The sequence below is a fragment of the Ziziphus jujuba genome, chromosome 10, assembly GCF_031755915.1.
Source record: "Ziziphus jujuba cultivar Dongzao chromosome 10, ASM3175591v1".
NCBI lineage: Eukaryota > Viridiplantae > Streptophyta > Magnoliopsida > Rosales > Rhamnaceae > Ziziphus > Ziziphus jujuba.
Window position 1 is genome coordinate 3,473,548 of NC_083388.1, and position 17,277 is coordinate 3,490,824.

At 37.1% G+C, this 17,277-nt stretch overlaps 2 protein-coding genes across 5 annotated transcripts; both read left to right on the plus strand.

The window, feature by feature from the left end:
* Window positions 1–35: 35 nt before the first annotated feature.
* LOC107410537 (uncharacterized) lies at window positions 36–3,222 on the plus strand. The gene has a single exon (XM_016017980.4). It carries the CDS (start codon window positions 40–42, stop codon window positions 3,130–3,132), a length of 3,093 nt encoding a protein of 1,030 aa, XP_015873466.3. The 5' UTR covers window positions 36–39; the 3' UTR covers window positions 3,133–3,222.
* A 1,605-nt stretch (window positions 3,223–4,827) lies between these two features.
* LOC107410510 (histone deacetylase 9) lies at window positions 4,828–16,712 on the plus strand. 4 transcript variants are annotated; one of them, XM_060812023.1, is made up of 14 exons: window positions 4,829–5,045; window positions 5,471–5,640; window positions 5,752–5,869; window positions 6,040–6,114; window positions 6,195–6,414; window positions 7,022–7,085; window positions 7,952–8,044; window positions 8,182–8,290; window positions 8,857–8,906; window positions 9,004–9,094; window positions 15,278–15,348; window positions 15,576–15,674; window positions 16,046–16,112; window positions 16,320–16,712. In XM_060812023.1, exons 2-14 carry the CDS (start codon window positions 5,566–5,568, stop codon window positions 16,403–16,405), a joined length of 1,218 nt encoding a protein of 405 aa, XP_060668006.1. In that variant the 5' UTR covers window positions 4,829–5,045; window positions 5,471–5,565; the 3' UTR covers window positions 16,406–16,712. The 4 variants fall into 4 exon arrangements, 3 of the variants coding, with proteins under 3 accessions (XP_060668006.1, XP_015873427.2, XP_060668007.1); XM_016017941.4 differs by having other exon boundaries at window positions 5,528–5,640; XM_060812024.1 differs by having other exon boundaries at window positions 4,830–4,943; window positions 5,528–5,640.
* Window positions 16,713–17,277: the final 565 nt, after the last annotated feature.

Sequence of the window (17,277 nt, forward strand, 5' to 3'; positions counted from 1 at the left end):
ATTTTTTGATTTTTGTATTTTCGTATTTATTTGTAAACAATGACAACAATATCCGACTCCGAAACTCGGAAAATCCGAAACATATGCATTCTGGCCCACGTCGATCACGGAAAAACCACGCTTGCCGACCATTTGATTGCCGCCTCCGGCGGCGGCGTACTCCACCCCAAGATGGCCGGTCGTCTCCGTTTCATGGATTACCTCGACGAGGAACAAAGGCGAGCTATCACCATGAAGAGCTCCTCCATTGCTCTACGCTATAAAGACCACTCCATCAACCTCATAGACTCCCCTGGTCACATGGACTTTTGCAGCGAGGTATCCACCGCCGCTCGCCTCAGCGACGGCGCGTTGGTCCTCGTCGACGCCGTTGAGGGCGTCCACATTCAGACCCACGCCGTTCTTCGCCAGGCTTGGATTGAGAAGCTCACACCGTGTTTGGTGCTCAACAAGATTGATAGGTTGATATGTGAGTTGAGGTTGACTCCCATGGAGGCTTATACACGGTTGTTGAGGATTGTTCACGAGGTAAATGGGATCGTCAGCGCGTATAAGTCCGAGAAGTACTTGTCTGATGTTGATTCTATATTGGCAGGGCCTTCGGGCGAGGTGGGTGATGAGAGTTTGGAGTTTGTAGAGGACGATGAGGAAGATACGTTTCAACCCCAGAAAGGAAATGTTGCATTTGTGTGTGCTTTGGATGGATGGGGTTTCAGTATCTGTGAGTTTGCTGAATTCTATGCTTCAAAGCTTGGTGCTAGTGCGGCTGCTTTACAAAAGGCTTTATGGGGTCCTCGGTATTACAATCCAAAGACGAAGATGATTGTCGGGAAGAAAGGAATAGGGGGAGGGAGTAAGGCTCGGCCTATGTTTGTTCAGTTTGTGCTTGAGCCGCTTTGGCAGGTTTATCAGGTGGCATTGAATACTGATGCGGATAAAGGATTGCTTGAGAAAGTTATCAAGTCGTTTAATTTGTCTGTACCACCTCGTGAGCTTCAGAACAAGGATCCCAAGGTTGTACTTCAGGCTGTAATGAGCCGTTGGCTTCCTCTATCCAATGCGGTGTTGTCAATGGTGGTCAAGTGTTTGCCTGATCCTGTTACAGCTCAGTCATTTCGTATTTCGCGTTTGCTTCCAAAAAGGGAGATTTTGGATGATGGGGCTGACTCTAATGTGCTTGCGGAGGCAGAACATGTGAGAAGATGTATTGAGAGTTGTGACTCTAGGCCTGAAGCCCCTTGTGTTGCTTTTGTATCTAAAATGTTTGCTGTCCCAATGAAAATGCTCCCAAACAGAGGCTCACATGGCGAAATCGTTAACAATCTGATCCATGAAGGTGGAGAAGGTGAATCTGATGAATGCTTTCTTGCATTTGCAAGGATTTTTAGTGGTATTCTTTATTCAGGACAGAGAATTTTTATTCTTTCTGCTTTATATGATCCGTTAAAGGGGGAGTCAATGCAGAAGCATATGCAGGAGGCCGAGTTGCAATCTTTGTATCTAATGATGGGTCAAGGTTTAAAGCCTGTGACCTCCGCACATGCTGGGAATGTTGTGGCGATCCGAGGCCTTGGCCAGCATATACTGAAAAGTGCAACTCTTTCATCTACAAAGAACTGCTGGCCTTTCTCTAGTATGGCATTTCAGGTTTCTCCTACACTTAGAGTTGCAATTGAGCCGTCTGATCCAGCAGACATGGGTGCTTTAATGAAAGGTTTAAAGCTTTTGAATCGGGCAGACCCGTTTGTAGAGGTCACAGTTTCAGGAAGGGGAGAGCATGTTCTATTTGCTGCAGGAGAAGTTCATCTTGAGAGATGCATAAAGGACTTGAAGGAGAGATTTGCCAGGGTAAGCTTGGAAGTCTCACCACCTCTTGTGTCCTATAAAGAGACCATAGAGGGGGAGTCATCCAATATGTTGGAGAATTTAAAATTGTTAACTGGGAGCTCAGATTATGTTGAGAAGACAACACCAAATGGAAGATGCGTGGTAAGAGTGCGATTGGTGAAACTACCAACTGCTTTAACAAAGGTGCTTGAGGAAAGTTCTGATTTACTTGGAGATCTCATTGGTGGTAAGGCTGGGCGGACAAGTAATGGTTCAGAAACACAGATATCGAGCATTGTGGAAGTTGAGAATTCAATTGAAACACTAAAGAAACGCATGATGGATGCTGTGGAGAGTGATATTTCGTCCAGTGAGAATGATAAGGACCGGGCTGAAAAGCGTCAAAGAACATGGCTAAAACTTCTGAAGAGGATATGGGCACTTGGGCCAAGGCAGATTGGTCCTAACATCCTCATTAGTCCAGACTTTAAAGGAAATGGTACTGACAGCTCTGTGCTTATTCGTGGTTCCTCTCACGTGTCTGAGAAATTAGGATTTGTGGATGATTCTAGCGATGGTGATGCAGTTGCTGAGACATCTTCAGCAGTAAATCAAGAATTGTCAGTTGAAGCTGAGAGACTTGAGAGTAGTGTTGTATCTGGGTTTCAACTAGCCACAGCCGCTGGACCTTTATGCGATGAACCTATGTGGGGTTTGGCATTTGCTGTTGAAGCTTTCATTTCTCCATTGCCAGCGCATTCTGATGAGTCAGAAACCTCACAGCAGCAACCTGAACAATATGGCATCTTCACTGGACAGGTTATGACAGCCGTCAAAGATGCTTGTAGAGCAGCTGTTCTTCAAAAGAAGCCGCGGCTTGTGGAAGCCATGTACTTCTGTGAATTGAATACCTCAACTGAATATTTGGGTCCAATGTATGCTGTACTTGCACGAAGACGAGCACGGATTTTGAAGGAAGAAATGCAGGAAGGTTCTTCATTGTTTACTGTGCATGCATATGTGCCAGTTTCTGAAAGCTTTGGTTTTGCAGATGAGCTCAGGAGATGGACTTCTGGAGGTGCAAGTGCTCTTCTTGTGCTTAGCCACTGGGAGGCACTACCTGAAGATCCTTTCTTTGTACCCAAAACAGAAGAAGAAATTGAAGAGTTTGGTGATGGTTCTAGTGTGCTACCCAATACAGCAAGAAAGCTCCTTGACGCAGTAAGAAGGCGGAAGGGTCTCCCTGTGGAGGAAAAAGTAGTACGACATGCAACAAAACAGAGGACCCTTGCCCGTAAAGTGTAGAATTTGCTGATTTTATTGTTTCATTGACTCTTAAATCTATACCAGAATACTTCTAATTTTTGATAATGGTAAACAAAATGTTATACTGTACATTTAATTCAAATTGTGAGCATGGCTAATGTAATAAAAAATGAGTGTAAAGGCATTTCGATACTATGTTTCAGCATTATGAGAACCTTGTCACAGTACCACTAAAAGAATTTTGATACTAATTATCTTTCACTTTTAGTGGTTTTTCTTAATGATGAGATTACTTATATGCATGTTATCTTTCACTGGTTTTTGTATTGTCGTGAAATGTGCAATGCCTGAATCTTCAATGTTGGGATATTCTGTTTGTTGTGGAAATTATAATACTGTTGAAGATGGAGATGATAACGACGGCCGTGCTTCCGTGCTTCTGGCAGAAGAAATCTTTTTCATTTTGCGTATCTCTCTTTTGCATTTTCTTGAGAAAGATTTATATTGGAAGAGAAACATTCTATATACAGTTGAATTTTCTCCATTGAAGTGGTTTGGTTTGCGAACCTAGGAGTTGGGAACTTAATCACCAACTGTTTAGCGTTATGCTTGTTTGATATCTTGGGAAGAGCTGTTAGAATCAAGGAAGCATTACAGGTAGTGGAAAACATGCCTACAGGTACTCAGCTTATGTCGGCTCCAAGGCAATGTTTCTCTTGGGGAGCTTATTGCAGGAGCACAAACTCGAAGCTAATAATCCTGGGTATTATATTATGCAGTCAAAGTTGAACATTTATGCAAATGCGAAGATGTGGAAGGGTGTGAAGATGGTTTGAGACAAGATGGAGAAAAGGGGAATCAAGGAAAGGGCTGGATGTAATTGGATACAAATAAAAAAAGGAATTCACACATTTGTGGCAGGTGGTGGGTTTGAACTCTTGTTTGTGTAGATTGTCATTGCTGGTTGAAACATGTCTCCAGGATAACAGGTTAGGTGATTGTCTTCAGAGATATTGGCTTCCACCATTTTAAAGGAGGAGCACGCTCTTGTAAGGATTACTGATTAAAACACCTTTCACAGAAATAATTCTTTACAGTTTTTGTATAGTTCTAGCTGTCCTTGATTTCAATAATTGTCATAACATAATCTTTGAGTTAAGAAAACATATCGATCTGATGAATTAGTAAAAAAGTTACGAACAAGCCAAACATGAAGCCTTATGATATGAGTTCCAACTCATGCTAAAGCAAAAAATAGGAAACAAAGTTAAATAGCACTTTTTGGTAATATAATTTGAGGATAAGGTTCTTGTTATTACAATTAGCATAAAAATTTCTACTGAATATTGGCGTATATGATGGTGGATTCAGATACTTGAAATGCTAGTATAGACTAATGCCATAATTAAAACCCTAAAAAATTTGTCAGAAATAATCTCAATTGTATCCTTTTTTCATTGATGAGATTTCTGCTTCTCAGTATTTAAATAATTTTCACACACAATATTTTAGTCGTTATTTAATAATTTCAAGGATTATATACTCTTTTTTTTTTTTTGGTACTTATCCTGAAAAATAATCATAAAAAAATAATAATTAACACTATTCAACAAAGGGACATGCAAATTACGTTGAAAGAAAACCAAAAGGCACATGGAATTGGAATGTGAGTGAATTAATAAATAATACGACGCCGTATTCTATCAAAATGTGAGAAATTAAAACAGACCGTGTCGTTTTACCTTCTCCAGCCACATCGTGTGGGTACTGGTATTCGCTTTCTTTCACTTTTCTTCCTCTCGGCCTCTCTTCTGGTGTAGAGGTCTGAAAATGGCGGAAGCTTAATATTAGTAAATATTATAACCATATTATTAGTAGCTCATATTGTTTGCTAGGCCTTATCTTTCACTCTGCAATGCGCTCCAAAGACAGAATCTCCTACTTCTACGATGGTTCTCTTTTCTATTCTCCACAAATTTCAGTTTCTCTTTTTTTCCTTTTTCTTTTTCATTTTTTTTTCTTTTTTCACTTTTCATTTTGTTTCTATTATCTTTATTCATTTTGGGATTCCGAAAATCCCTTGTCCTGGTTCGATATTTCGGCTTTTCAATTTCCATTCTATGCGCTTCCTTGGCTACAAAGGAAACATTGACTGATTTTAAACTCTATTTACTTCTAATCTCTTTGTTAACATGGAGTAGAATTTTTGAGTTTCGTTATATTTTCTTCAGAGTTTGATTTTTTTTTTTTTTTCTAAGGCAACCAAGCAGGTTTAAACTCTAATTTCTTCTGATTTCTTTGTTATACGGAGTAGAATTTTTGAGTTTCGTTATATTTTCTTTTAGGGTTTGATTTTTTTTTTTTTTTTTTTGTCTAGGCAACTAAAATGCGCTTAGGGCATTTGCAAGGTACTTACACTAAAAAATTATTGCAGGGGACGTGGGAAGCGTTTACTTTGGGCCTAACCATCCAATGAAGCCCCACCGACTGTGTATGACCCACCATCTCGTCCTCTCCTACGAGCTCCACAAAAAGATGGAAATCTATGTTCGTCCCTAATTTTGTATTTACTTTTTTCTTGTTTTCTATGTGTTTTAAAGGTTTAAGTAGTTGCTAAATATCAATTTTTTTGGGGTTGTTTTGTGTAATATGATGCAGAGGCCTCACAAGGCATATCCGGTTGAGCTTGCTCAATTCCATTCAGCTGACTATGTTGAGTTCTTACATCGGATTACACCTGACACGCAGCATTTGTTCTCGAATGAATTGGCAAGATGTATGACTTTGTGTTTGCTTATTTCATTTTTCTTCTATGAGTACGGTATCTCAATATAAAGCACATTAATCTGACCCTTGAATCAACTGAAGACGTAGTGCCACAGATACTATTTCCAGATTCTTTGATATTGTTGAGATTTATTCCTTCATTTGCTCTCGTTGTACCAGATAACCTTGGAGAAGATTGTCCTGTTTTCGAGAACTTGTTTGAATTTTGTCAAATTTATGCTGGTGGAACAATAGGTAAATCATATAATAATTCTGTTTTTAGCATTTGGCTTGTTCTTTTGTGGCTACATCTGCTCATTGAAATTTTCTTGCAGATGCTGCACGCAGACTGAACAATCAACTTTGTGACATTGCTATAAACTGGGCTGGTGGACTACATCATGCCAAGAAATGCGAGGCATCTGGATTTTGTTATATCAATGACTTGGTCTTGGGAATCTTGGAGCTCCTAAAACATCATGCCCGTGTTTTATACATTGATATAGATGTTCATCATGGTGATGGTGTTGAAGAAGCCTTTTATTTTACTGACAGGTAAAACATTTTATTCACTACTCTTTTTTAGATATGAGGTATGCTAAAAGTTAGAATTGTTTGAGATTTGAAAAGAGAACTATTACCACCTGTAGCTCGCTATTAGAAAAATCAGCAGATTTGGCTTGATCAAGCTTGTATTGCAAGTCCAGTTTTTATTTGGGTGGATATGTGCTGAAAAGTCTAATGTGTCTGCTGGACAATGGTTACTGACAAAGTGTGTTGCATCTTTAATGTTAAATGTTACCACTCAAATTGTGTAGCTAGGCAGCTATTATTCAGACTTTTAACCATAGGTAGGAAATATTAATAATTTGCATTCATAGACGAGAAGCTTTGGATTCCTTCTAAATACAATGCTGTGGTTCGTAGCAACCTCTAGGTTAGGTCTTCTTTAATTCAGATCAAGAAAACTGTCCTTCACTTGTACGTAGTTTTTTTTCTCAGTCTAGGAACACTCCTTGGATGGAATTTTATTTTGGTTGTACCCAATACTATAAGTTGGACTAATATTTCAGTACTCATATGAAGTAAAATGATCAAATTCTATTTATTGTTTTATGCTCTCATTGAACTTTAATTGAATCTGCAAAGTTCAACATGACAGGGTAATGACTGTTAGTTTTCACAAGTTTGGAGATATGTTTTTTCCTGGAACTGGTGATGTAAAGGTGACTTTCTAATCTTCTAATAGGTTATAGTACCCAAATAAGAAAATTTCCATTTTGATTCTACATGGTATAGGCTATGCTTGGTTTGTAACTCCAAATATATTTTGATATTTTAGTTTTCAAAATTTTTAACCAAACTGCATATCTTTATCTATTGGACAATATGGTTAGAAAGAAATAGTAGGTTTTAGAAGTCAAGGTTCAACATGTGATTACTCTAATAGATAGAATTATATTCCCCTTCTCTAGGAAAAATATTCGTGGGATGCGATTTCAACCTGCTTTTGGAGTAATCACTGTAAACATGAGTTACTTGGACATAGAAAGTCCATTATCTTAGCCATACACACTTATTTCTATTTTCAGCTAATGTCTTTTACTTGGAAATGTCATGAAATTTGTTCAATTATAATGTCCTTTTGTGAAAAAATATATTGTTTTGTTGGAAGCCTATATTTTTTTCCCCACCAACATTTTAAACTTTCGTCAGTTATAATAGGTCCCATAAGGAACTTATTATGGCTACAGTGTTTCTGTTTGATCGTTTAACTTTATGAGGACAGCCAGCTATATCTCTACTGTATTAGTATTTTCTCTAAGTGGCGCTTTCCTTTTTGGAATATATACTTATGTTTCCTACTTTATTGGTGCAAATGAAACGGAGAAGGTGATTTGGTATGCTTGCCCTGATTGTTCTCAGTGTTATAAGGTTTAATAGCTGCCCATTCATATGATAGATCCTTGAAGAATTTGCTTTATGAAAACTCATATATTCATTTTTGCTGGAACTATTGGTAAGGTGATTTATTGATAATCTTTATATAATGGAAATGATGATGTTACTTATTAATATATTTGTAATGAAGGAAATAGGAGAAAGAGAAGGAAAATTTTATGCTATTAATGTTCCACTCAAAGATGGAATAGACGACACTAGCTTCACTCGCCTGTTCAAAACTGTAAGTTCTGGTTAAATTTTAAAAGCGTGCATGCTCAAGGTTGTAAATTTTAAAAGTGTGCATGCTCAAGGTTAATGTCTTCATTTTAGCCTATGCTGTCTATTGTAAACCGTATCCTTGCCAATCCAATTTTGTAGATTATTTCCAAGGTTGTTGAAATTTATCAACCAGGTGTCATAGTTCTCCAATGTGGGGCAGATTCACTTGCTGGAGATCGCTTGGGCTGCTTCAATCTCTCCATTGACGGTGCATATCTCCTTGTAATTTAAAATTATTTTCTTTCCCTATTATACTATTGTCGAATGTATATTTTTGGTCGTATTGCTATAGTATGTTCATTACAATCACCTTTTTGTTACTGAAGTACTGATTTTGGCTAAATTATGCAATGTAAAGTATTTAATGCATGTAGTTTAATGTCCAAGTGAGTGTAAATGGAAGTTCTAATCCCTTAAATTTGGTGAAAATATGCTAAATGGGAAAGGGTGGGAAGACCATGCAAGTGCTTTTTGTTTGAAAATTGACATTTTTCAAGTATTTACCATTTAGCATGAATGTCATTGGTAAATGTGCTAATCTTCCCATTCTATATTCAAGTCATAACTGTAACAGAAAGGAGTATTGCATTATTTGACAAAATGGAGGACTTAATTGGAACTAAAGAAATGAAAAGGTTGAAATTTTGCTCAAACTTACAATCCATAGCTGTAGCTTAGCCTTTTAGATCTTATTAGTGGTCTCGAACTAGATGCTGTTGTTCAGCTATAAATTGTAGAGTACGATAACTGTTGCCACGTTGATGCTTCATACAGGTCATGCTGAATGTGTTCGGTTTGTGAAGAAATTCAATTTGCCATTATTGGTATCTCTTCTATTTCGACTTATTATTCCATGTAGATCATCTGTTTCTTACATCTGGCATGGGTATGGGTTACTTAGAGATTATGTTTTGCCTGCAGGTTACTGGAGGTGGGGGATATACAAAAGAGAATGTTGCACGTTGTTGGACTCTTGAAACTGGAGTTCTTCTAGACACAGAACTTCCCAATGGTATGTTAAGGGAATTTTAACGTTATCTTTTAATTTTCATAAAATATGATACGATAGTATTGATTTCTTTGTGGACTTGGTGAGATTGGTTATGGTATCACACTTATCCAACAATGTGAACATATAATTACGTATTTCTTCATTGACTTGGTGAGATAAGGTTTTCCTGAGATATTAATATGGTATAGAGTTGTGAGTTGTAGTTGGTGGTGTGATGTAGGACAGATAGGGCAGGAAGGAAAATAGAAAGAAATAGATAGGAATCTAGTATCACACTAGATTGATTTTAGGAATCACTCCCAAAACCCTAGGCATCACACCTAAGTTTGTTTTGCATCACACAAAACCAGAGAAAATAATCTCATAAAATTCTTGTAATATTCATTAACTGCTCCCAGAATTAAGAAACTGAAAACAATAGGAAACCTAATTAAATAATAAAATGCTCTAATTAAAAATAGGAAACTAAATTAATCTACTAAAATCCTTGAAGATCCCAAATAAGCCCATCTTGTCCTAGATCATGCCAAATTAATGTTTGGGCCTTAGAATTTGTTTTTCCTCTTCTCTGATAAGTTTTCAGAGGTTGTTTCCATCTTGCATCAATTCCCCTTGGCTTAGAAAAACTCGACCCCGGCGAGTTGATGGCATGAAATTGATCATAGAGGTCTTGATTGAGTTTCTGAAATTCTTGGTCAGTGATCCATGTGCAATCTGAAAGTGGTCGGTCCTTCCACTTGATAAGATACCGTTGATATCCTCCACCTCTAGTTGATACTATTTGATGATCAACAACATCTTCAATTTCCTCTTTTAATCGAAATGTAGATGGTAGACTTGCTGCCTTGCTACCTCTTGCTGTATCATTTTCATGTCCCTCATAAGAACTTAGATCCTCAATATTGAAGACATTACTTATACCCATATCCTTTGGTAGATCAAGGACATAGGCATTTGAGCTGATTTTCTTTAAAATCTTATATGGACCAACATTCCTTGAATGTAGCTTCTTATAAGTGCCCCTAGGAAAACGCTCAGGCCGTATCCGAACCATTACCATATCCCCTTCATTAAATTCAGCAAATTTTCTCTTCAAATCAGCATGTGCCTTGTAGCTTTCATTACTTAGAGCAAGTTTTCTGCAAATATCATCATGAATTTCTTGAATGTGTCTTCCAAAAGTTTCAGCTTCAGCACTTGGTCTTGCTGCCAAAGGTAAAGGAACCAAGTCAAGAGGCTTCCTAGGAAGCATCCCAGTTACAATTTCAAATGGACTGCGACCTGTGCTCCTATTTATGGAGCTATTATATGCAAATTCTGCCATAGGAAGTATTTGATCCCAACTAGATATGTGATCTCCAACTAAACAGCGAAGTAAATCTCCCAAGCTTCGATTTACAACTTCTGTTTGACCATCTGATTGTGGATGAAAAGCAGAAGAGAACTTCAATTTAGTATTCATTGTCTTCCATAAGGTTCTCCAAAAATAACTCATGAACTTTACATCCCGATCTGAAACTATTGTCATAGGTAGTCCATGAAGACGAACTATTTCTTTGAAAAATAATTTAGCTACATGAACAGCATCCATGGTCTTTGAACAGGCAATAAAGTGTGCCATTTTTGAAAATCTATCAACCACAACCATTATGCAATCATGCCCCCTTATTGTTTTAGGTAATCCTAAAACAAAATCCATGCTTAACTCTTTCCATGGCTCATGAGGTATGGGAAGAGGCATATACAAACCTGTATTCTTCTTCCTTCCTTTTGATAATTGACATATCCGACATCGAGAAATTGTTTTGATAACATCTCTCTTCAAAGTTGGCCAATAGAATCGATCTTCAACCATGGCTATGGTTTTATCTCTTCCAAAATGACCAGCTGCCCCTCCACCATGTAATTTCCAAATCATTTGCTCACGTAATGATGTATTAGGCAAACAAAGTTTGGTTTCTTTAAAAAGATAACCATCATGTAGTGAAAAATTAGGGTATTCACCTAGCTGTCCTCTTGTTAAAGCTGCATGTATAAGGCTGAAATCCTTACAAGAAGGATAATCCCTTTTAAGAGATTCAAACCCCACAACTTGAATTGCCATAGAAGCTAAGATATACACAACTCTACTCAATGCATCAGCAACCTTGTTTTCTGCACCAGATTTGTGTTTGATAAGGAATGAGTATTCTTGCAAGAAAGAAATCCATTTCCCATGCCGATAATTCATCTTCTTTTGTGAGTTGATGTACTTGAGGGCTTCATGATCTGAAAATAGAATAAACTCCTTTGATATGAGATAATGACGCCAATATCGCAAAGCTTGAACCACCGCATAAAATTCTTTGTCATAAGTAGAATACTTTTGCTTAGCTTCATTGAATTTCTCACTGAAAAATGCAATTGGATGCCCTTCTTGACTAAGTATGCCACCAATTCCCACATTAGATGCATCACATGCTACCTCAAAAACCTTTGAAAAATCTGGGAGTCGAAGAATTGGTGCTTCAGTCAATCTTTTCTTAACCTCTTCCAAAGCTTTTGTTGCAGTCTTGGTCCAAAGAAATTGATTTTTCTTCATACAATCAGTTATTGGAGCCATAATTGAGCTGAAATTCCGAATAAATCTTCGATAAAATGTAGCTAATCCATGAAAGCTTCGTACCTCTTGCAATGAGCTAGGAATTGGCCACTCTAGGATAGCTTTAATCTTCAAAGGATCCATTTCCAGCCCTCTTGATGAAACAACATAACCTAAGAATACCACTGATGATGTCATAAAACAACATTTCTTCAAATTTATGTAGAGCTTCTCTTGTCGAAGAACTCTCATAACTTGCTGCAAATGTGAAAGATGGTCTTCCCTGCTCTTGCTATATATCAATATATCATCAAAATATACTACCAAAAATTTACCAAAGAATGGCTGTAGAATTTGATTCATAAACCTCATAAATGTACTTGGAGCATTTGAAAGACCAAATGGCATTACCAGCCATTCATAAAGACCATCCTTTGTTTTGAAAGCTGTTTTCCACTCATCTCCGGGCCTTAGACGAATTTGATGATATCCACTTTTTAGATCCAATTTTGAAAATATACACGAACCAGCCATCATGTCCAACATGTCATCAAAGCGAGGGATAGGGAAGCGATATTGGATTGTAATCTTGTTAATCGCACGACTATCAACACACATTCGCCAACTCCCATCTTTCTTAGGTGTAAGCAAAGCCGGAACAGCACAAGGACTTAAACTCTCACGGATAAATCCCTTGGACAGCAACTCCTCCACTTGCCTCTTAAGCTCCGCATGCTCGCTAGGGTTCATACGATATGCTGGAAGATTAGGGAATTGAGCTCCTGGTACAAAGTCTATGGCATGCTGAATGTTACGTAAAGGAGGTAATTCACTTGGAAATTCTTCCGGAACCAAATCTGAAAAATCAGACAACAACTTCTGAATCTCTACTGGAAACGTTTGCTTGCTGGTTGCTGTTTCCTTCTTTATTTCCTTTGCTAGAACAGCATATATAACTCCATTTTTCTTACTTTCTCGCTCAAAATTCTTCTTAGTGAGAATATGTAGAGACTTTTGTGGATTGTTAGAAACCTTACTTGGTTTTTCCACCTTATACTTATCCATCTCAGCTACCGTCATAGGCTTCAACACAACCTTCCTACCTTTGAACATGAAAGAGTAGGTATTTTCTCTCCCACAGTGAAACACATCTCTATCATACAGCCAAGGACGACCCAGAAGAAGATGTGTTACTTTCATCGGAATCACATCACACCAAATTGAGTCATTGTAAACCCCACATGAAAAAGAAACTAGACAGCGTTGGGTTACCGGAATTGAAGTACTGTCAATCCATGCTACTTTATATGGATGTGGATGCGGTTCAATAGGAAGTTTTAATCGTCCTACCATAGATGCCGACACAACATTCATACTACTCCCACCATCAATGATAAGTTTTTGTGCTTGATTTTCACAACGAACCAACATTTGAAAAATAGAGGTGCGTTTCCAATCTTCCTTCTCATCTTTCGGAATTGAAAGGATACGTCTAACAACAGCACTTAATGAAGTATCTACTTCATCTTCTTCCAAGTCATCAGGATTATAAACTCCATAGTTGAAATTGTCTTCATCTTCCTCTCTTTGTTGATCAGGTTCTTCATGATGTTCTACATCAAGATGTAGGTTTCTTTTAGGACAATTATATGCCATATGACCAGGCTGTCCACATTTGAAACATTGGTTGCCTTTTCCTCTAAGTTCAGAAGCATTAGGAACAGGTACCTTGACCTTCATAGGTTGTTTTGAAGGCTGATTTGTTACAACTCTGCTGCTGCGATTTATATTCAGTCTTTTGAAACTTCCAAGATACTCCTCCAAATCCAAAGAAACTTGAAAAGCTTGCTCTAAGCCGTAGATAGGTTGTCTTAGTAGCTCCCTCCTAATGTGGGACCTCAAACCAGATTTAAATCTTGCTAATGTTTGCCTTGGATCTTCAAGTAGTTGGCTTCGAGTCTTCAACTCATCAAACTTCTGCATATACTCAGCAACTGATAAATTACCTTGCTTCAAGTTGATTGCTTGTTCACATAATTTATCATAGTAATTGGTAGGCATGTATTTTTCCCTAAGCTTGGCTTTCATTTCTTGCCAAGTACCAATGGGTGGTGATCCCATTCTCCTTAAATCTCCTTCAACACCCATCCACCAAATTTTGGCAAGACCTACTAGCTTCATCTTAGCGAACCTTACTCTCCGATCATCATCCATATCATACCAATCAAAATATTCTTCAATGGAAGAAAGCCAATCAGCAAACTCAGTTGGATTTACTTTACCTTCGAAATCTGGTACTTCAATCTTTACCCTCTTTGTGATGTCATCAAACGTATTGTGACGTCCTTGTGTTGATTGCAATATATCTCTCACCCAATTAGGTGTCTGTTGGGCTGCAGGGAAAGGCACTGGAGCAATTGTCTTTGCTGGCAGCTTCTCTTGACTTTTATCCTCATTGGCTTCAGGATTCTCATCTTGTTCATTGTTAGTTGAAGAACTGCTAGGTTGAGATATTTGGGCTTCAATATTACTAACCCGAACATTAAGAGACTCCACTTGTTCGACCATACGAATAAATAATTCTTCAAATTGATTGTCAGTTATTCTTCCTCTAAAACTCTTTCCAGATCTTGTAGTCATGATTCTTTAATCCAAAGAAACAATCTGATCACCGACACTGTTCACGTCGGATTACTGTTCACGCTATGGGTTACTGTTCACGCCGAAGAGTTACTGTTGACGGAACTGTTTACGCGGCTAGGGTTGGAACCAGGCTCTGATACCAAACTGATGTAGGACAGATAGGGCAGGAAGGAAAATAGAAAGAAATAGATAGGAATCTAGTATCACACTAGATTGATTTTAGGAATCACTCCCAAAACCCTAGGCATCACACCTAAGTTTGTTTTGCATCACACAAAACCAGAGAAAATAATCTCATAAAATTCTTGTAATATTCATTAACTGCTCCCAGAATTACAAAGAACCCTATTTATATTAAAATCATCTAAGAATATTAGGAAACTAAAATAATAGGAAACCTAGTTAAATAAGGAAACTAATAACATTAAGAAACTGAAAACAATAGGAAACCTAATTAAATAATAAAATGCTCTAATTAAAAATAGGAAACTAAATTAATCTACTAAAATCCTTGAAGATCCCAAATAAGCCCATCTTGTCCTAGATCATGCCAAATTAATGTTTGGGCCTTAGAATCTGTTTTTCCTCTTCTCTGATAAGTTTTTAGAGGTTGTTTCCATCTTGCATCATGGTGGTGCTTTTTATTTTTTTTGGGGCCTGACAGGGTGGGAGGGGGGTTACATCTGCAACATAATTGTATTGTTTTGCTCTTATTGACATTATAAATGTATGGTTTTGCTCTTGTTGACACTTTTTTCATCTTTGGTATTTTTAGATGTTTCTGTTATATTCATGGGGTTCATAGTTAAGCTCTGAAAGTGAAAATTATGCAGTAACAATATATATGTTGGTATTAGTCTAGGATTAGTCTTCCCCCATTGTGAGGTGAGTATTGTATATTTTGGTATAAATTTAGTTCCATTCTATTTTGATTTTTGCCATTTTCATTATTTATGCAGATATCCCAGAGAACGAGTATATTAAGTATTTTGCCCCGGAGTTTTCATTGAAGATACCGAATGGTCATATAGTATGTTGTTTTTGTTACTTTTGTCCTATAATGCAGTTCTTGACATTGAATAGAATTTTTCTTGTAGAATTTGTTGCCAGATTTGTTGGATCATATGATATAATGGCTTTACATGGTCAGATACATAAAGTTTGTATTCTTAGTTTGAATTTTGCAATAAAGGTTCTATCAAAATCCTTCCTGATTGTAATTGTTTTCTTTCTTTGGGGTCGATGTTGACTTTGCAGGAGAATTTAAATAGTAAATCATATCTTAGCACGATAAAAGTGCAGGTTTTGGAAAATCTCCGCTACATCCAACATGCTCCCAGTGTACAAATGCAAGAGGTCAGTAGCATTTAAATATTATGTGTGAGCAATCTGTTATGTGATAAGCCCATTCTTTCCTTGAATGCGAAGTGCAGTTTCATATCCCTGTACACCCGAGTTGCTTCCTCTTAGACACTCATGATTACATTTTAATATTATCTGATTCATGCTTATACATGCCTGCTATCTTTGATTTGCATTGCTCATAATTAAACAAGTATGGAACCAAGCAGTTGCCCTGTTGCTTTAGTATTAAACTTGGTTTCAAAAGTTTCAAATATGATAAATAGCAATTCTTCTCTCATATACATGCCAGCCATGTTTGATAAATAGCTAGAAAATGGTCAAGACCCAACAGTTAAACAAGAGCGATGTGGTTTGTTTTACAGGTTCCGCCAGATTTTTATATTCCCGATTTTGATGAAGATGAGCAGAACCCTGATGAGCGTGTGGATCGTAAGTGAAAATTCTGACCAACTCAATTATACTTGCACCACTACGTGTCCACAAGTGGACACACATTTTTGTTTTGGCCATGGAGGCACACATGTTCTGTTTTGGTGATAATCACACACATTTTTATGTTCTGTTGTTTTTCTCTCAGCTTTTGACACTTTATGTTTTTTTGTTTTCCATAAAAAAATTTCCCCAATGTCATCTCAGAGCACACCCAAGACAAGCACATTCAACGTGATGATGAATATTATGACGGGGACAATGATAATGATCAGAACATGGACGATGTGTGAATTTGATCTGAAAACCATGCAAGTTTTTACTATAACTTCTAGTTCAGAGAGGATAGATGTAACTAGATTCAAAATTAGGTAACACCTGTACTGATCTAGAAAAGTAAATGAAAACAGCTTTGACATATACATGCTGTTTATAATGGTTATAGATTTGTCTTTGGATGTTTCTTTTGCATTTTTTAATTTTTCTGAATTTAGAAAATGCTAGCTGCTATATCTGGTTAATGTTCCATATTTAAGATTTTCAACTAAATGAAATTTTTCGAGATGGGAATCTCACATATCCAGATTTCCTTTGCTGATAGATTGTTTGTGGCGTTGTTCAAATTCTCTGTTTGATATGGGCCTAGACAATTTTGTATCATCATTTCTGTTAAGAAAGGTCAGCAGCTTTCCTTGTCCTTTTCAGCTCTTGAAGTGCATGACGTTTTGTTAATTAGTCAGGCTATCCAAATCATGCCCTGGCCCTTTTCTAAAATAAGTGTGGATCACAATTGACACCAAAGTTCATGGATAATCGGTTTGGGTTAAGGCGGGGGAATAACTAAACCTTTGCTCTTTTTCTCTTCTTTTTTTTTCCCCCTTTAAAATAGTTACAACAACTATACCTTCTTTCACCTAATTTACTCCATTTTTTATTTTTCAACAAATGTCAACCTTAAATTATTTCCAAATTTTTAAGAGACACTTTTAGGATTTTTGTTTTTTTTTTCCCACGTCAATGATTAAGAAGAAAAGTCAATGACAAAATGCATTAATTAGATAATATTAAAAAAAAAAAACGTTAATTATATAGCAATTGTGATCAAACCTGTGTTATGTACACATTAAATTCCTCATTTTCTTTATTATATGTTCGAAAAAAAAAA

Coding starts and splice junctions, on each gene's coding strand:
- LOC107410510 (XM_016017941.4), top strand. CDS start 5,009: ATGCGCTCCAAAGACAGAATCTCCTACTTCTACGATG. Junction 6,415..7,021: donor GCCTTTTATTTTACTGACAG/GTAAAACATTTT, acceptor TCAACATGACAG/GGTAATGACTGTTAGTTTTC. Junction 15,349..15,575: donor AGATACCGAATGGTCATATA/GTATGTTGTTTT, acceptor TTGACTTTGCAG/GAGAATTTAAATAGTAAATC.
- LOC107410537 (XM_016017980.4), top strand. CDS start 40: ATGACAACAATATCCGACTCCGAAACTCGGAAAATCCGAAACATATGC.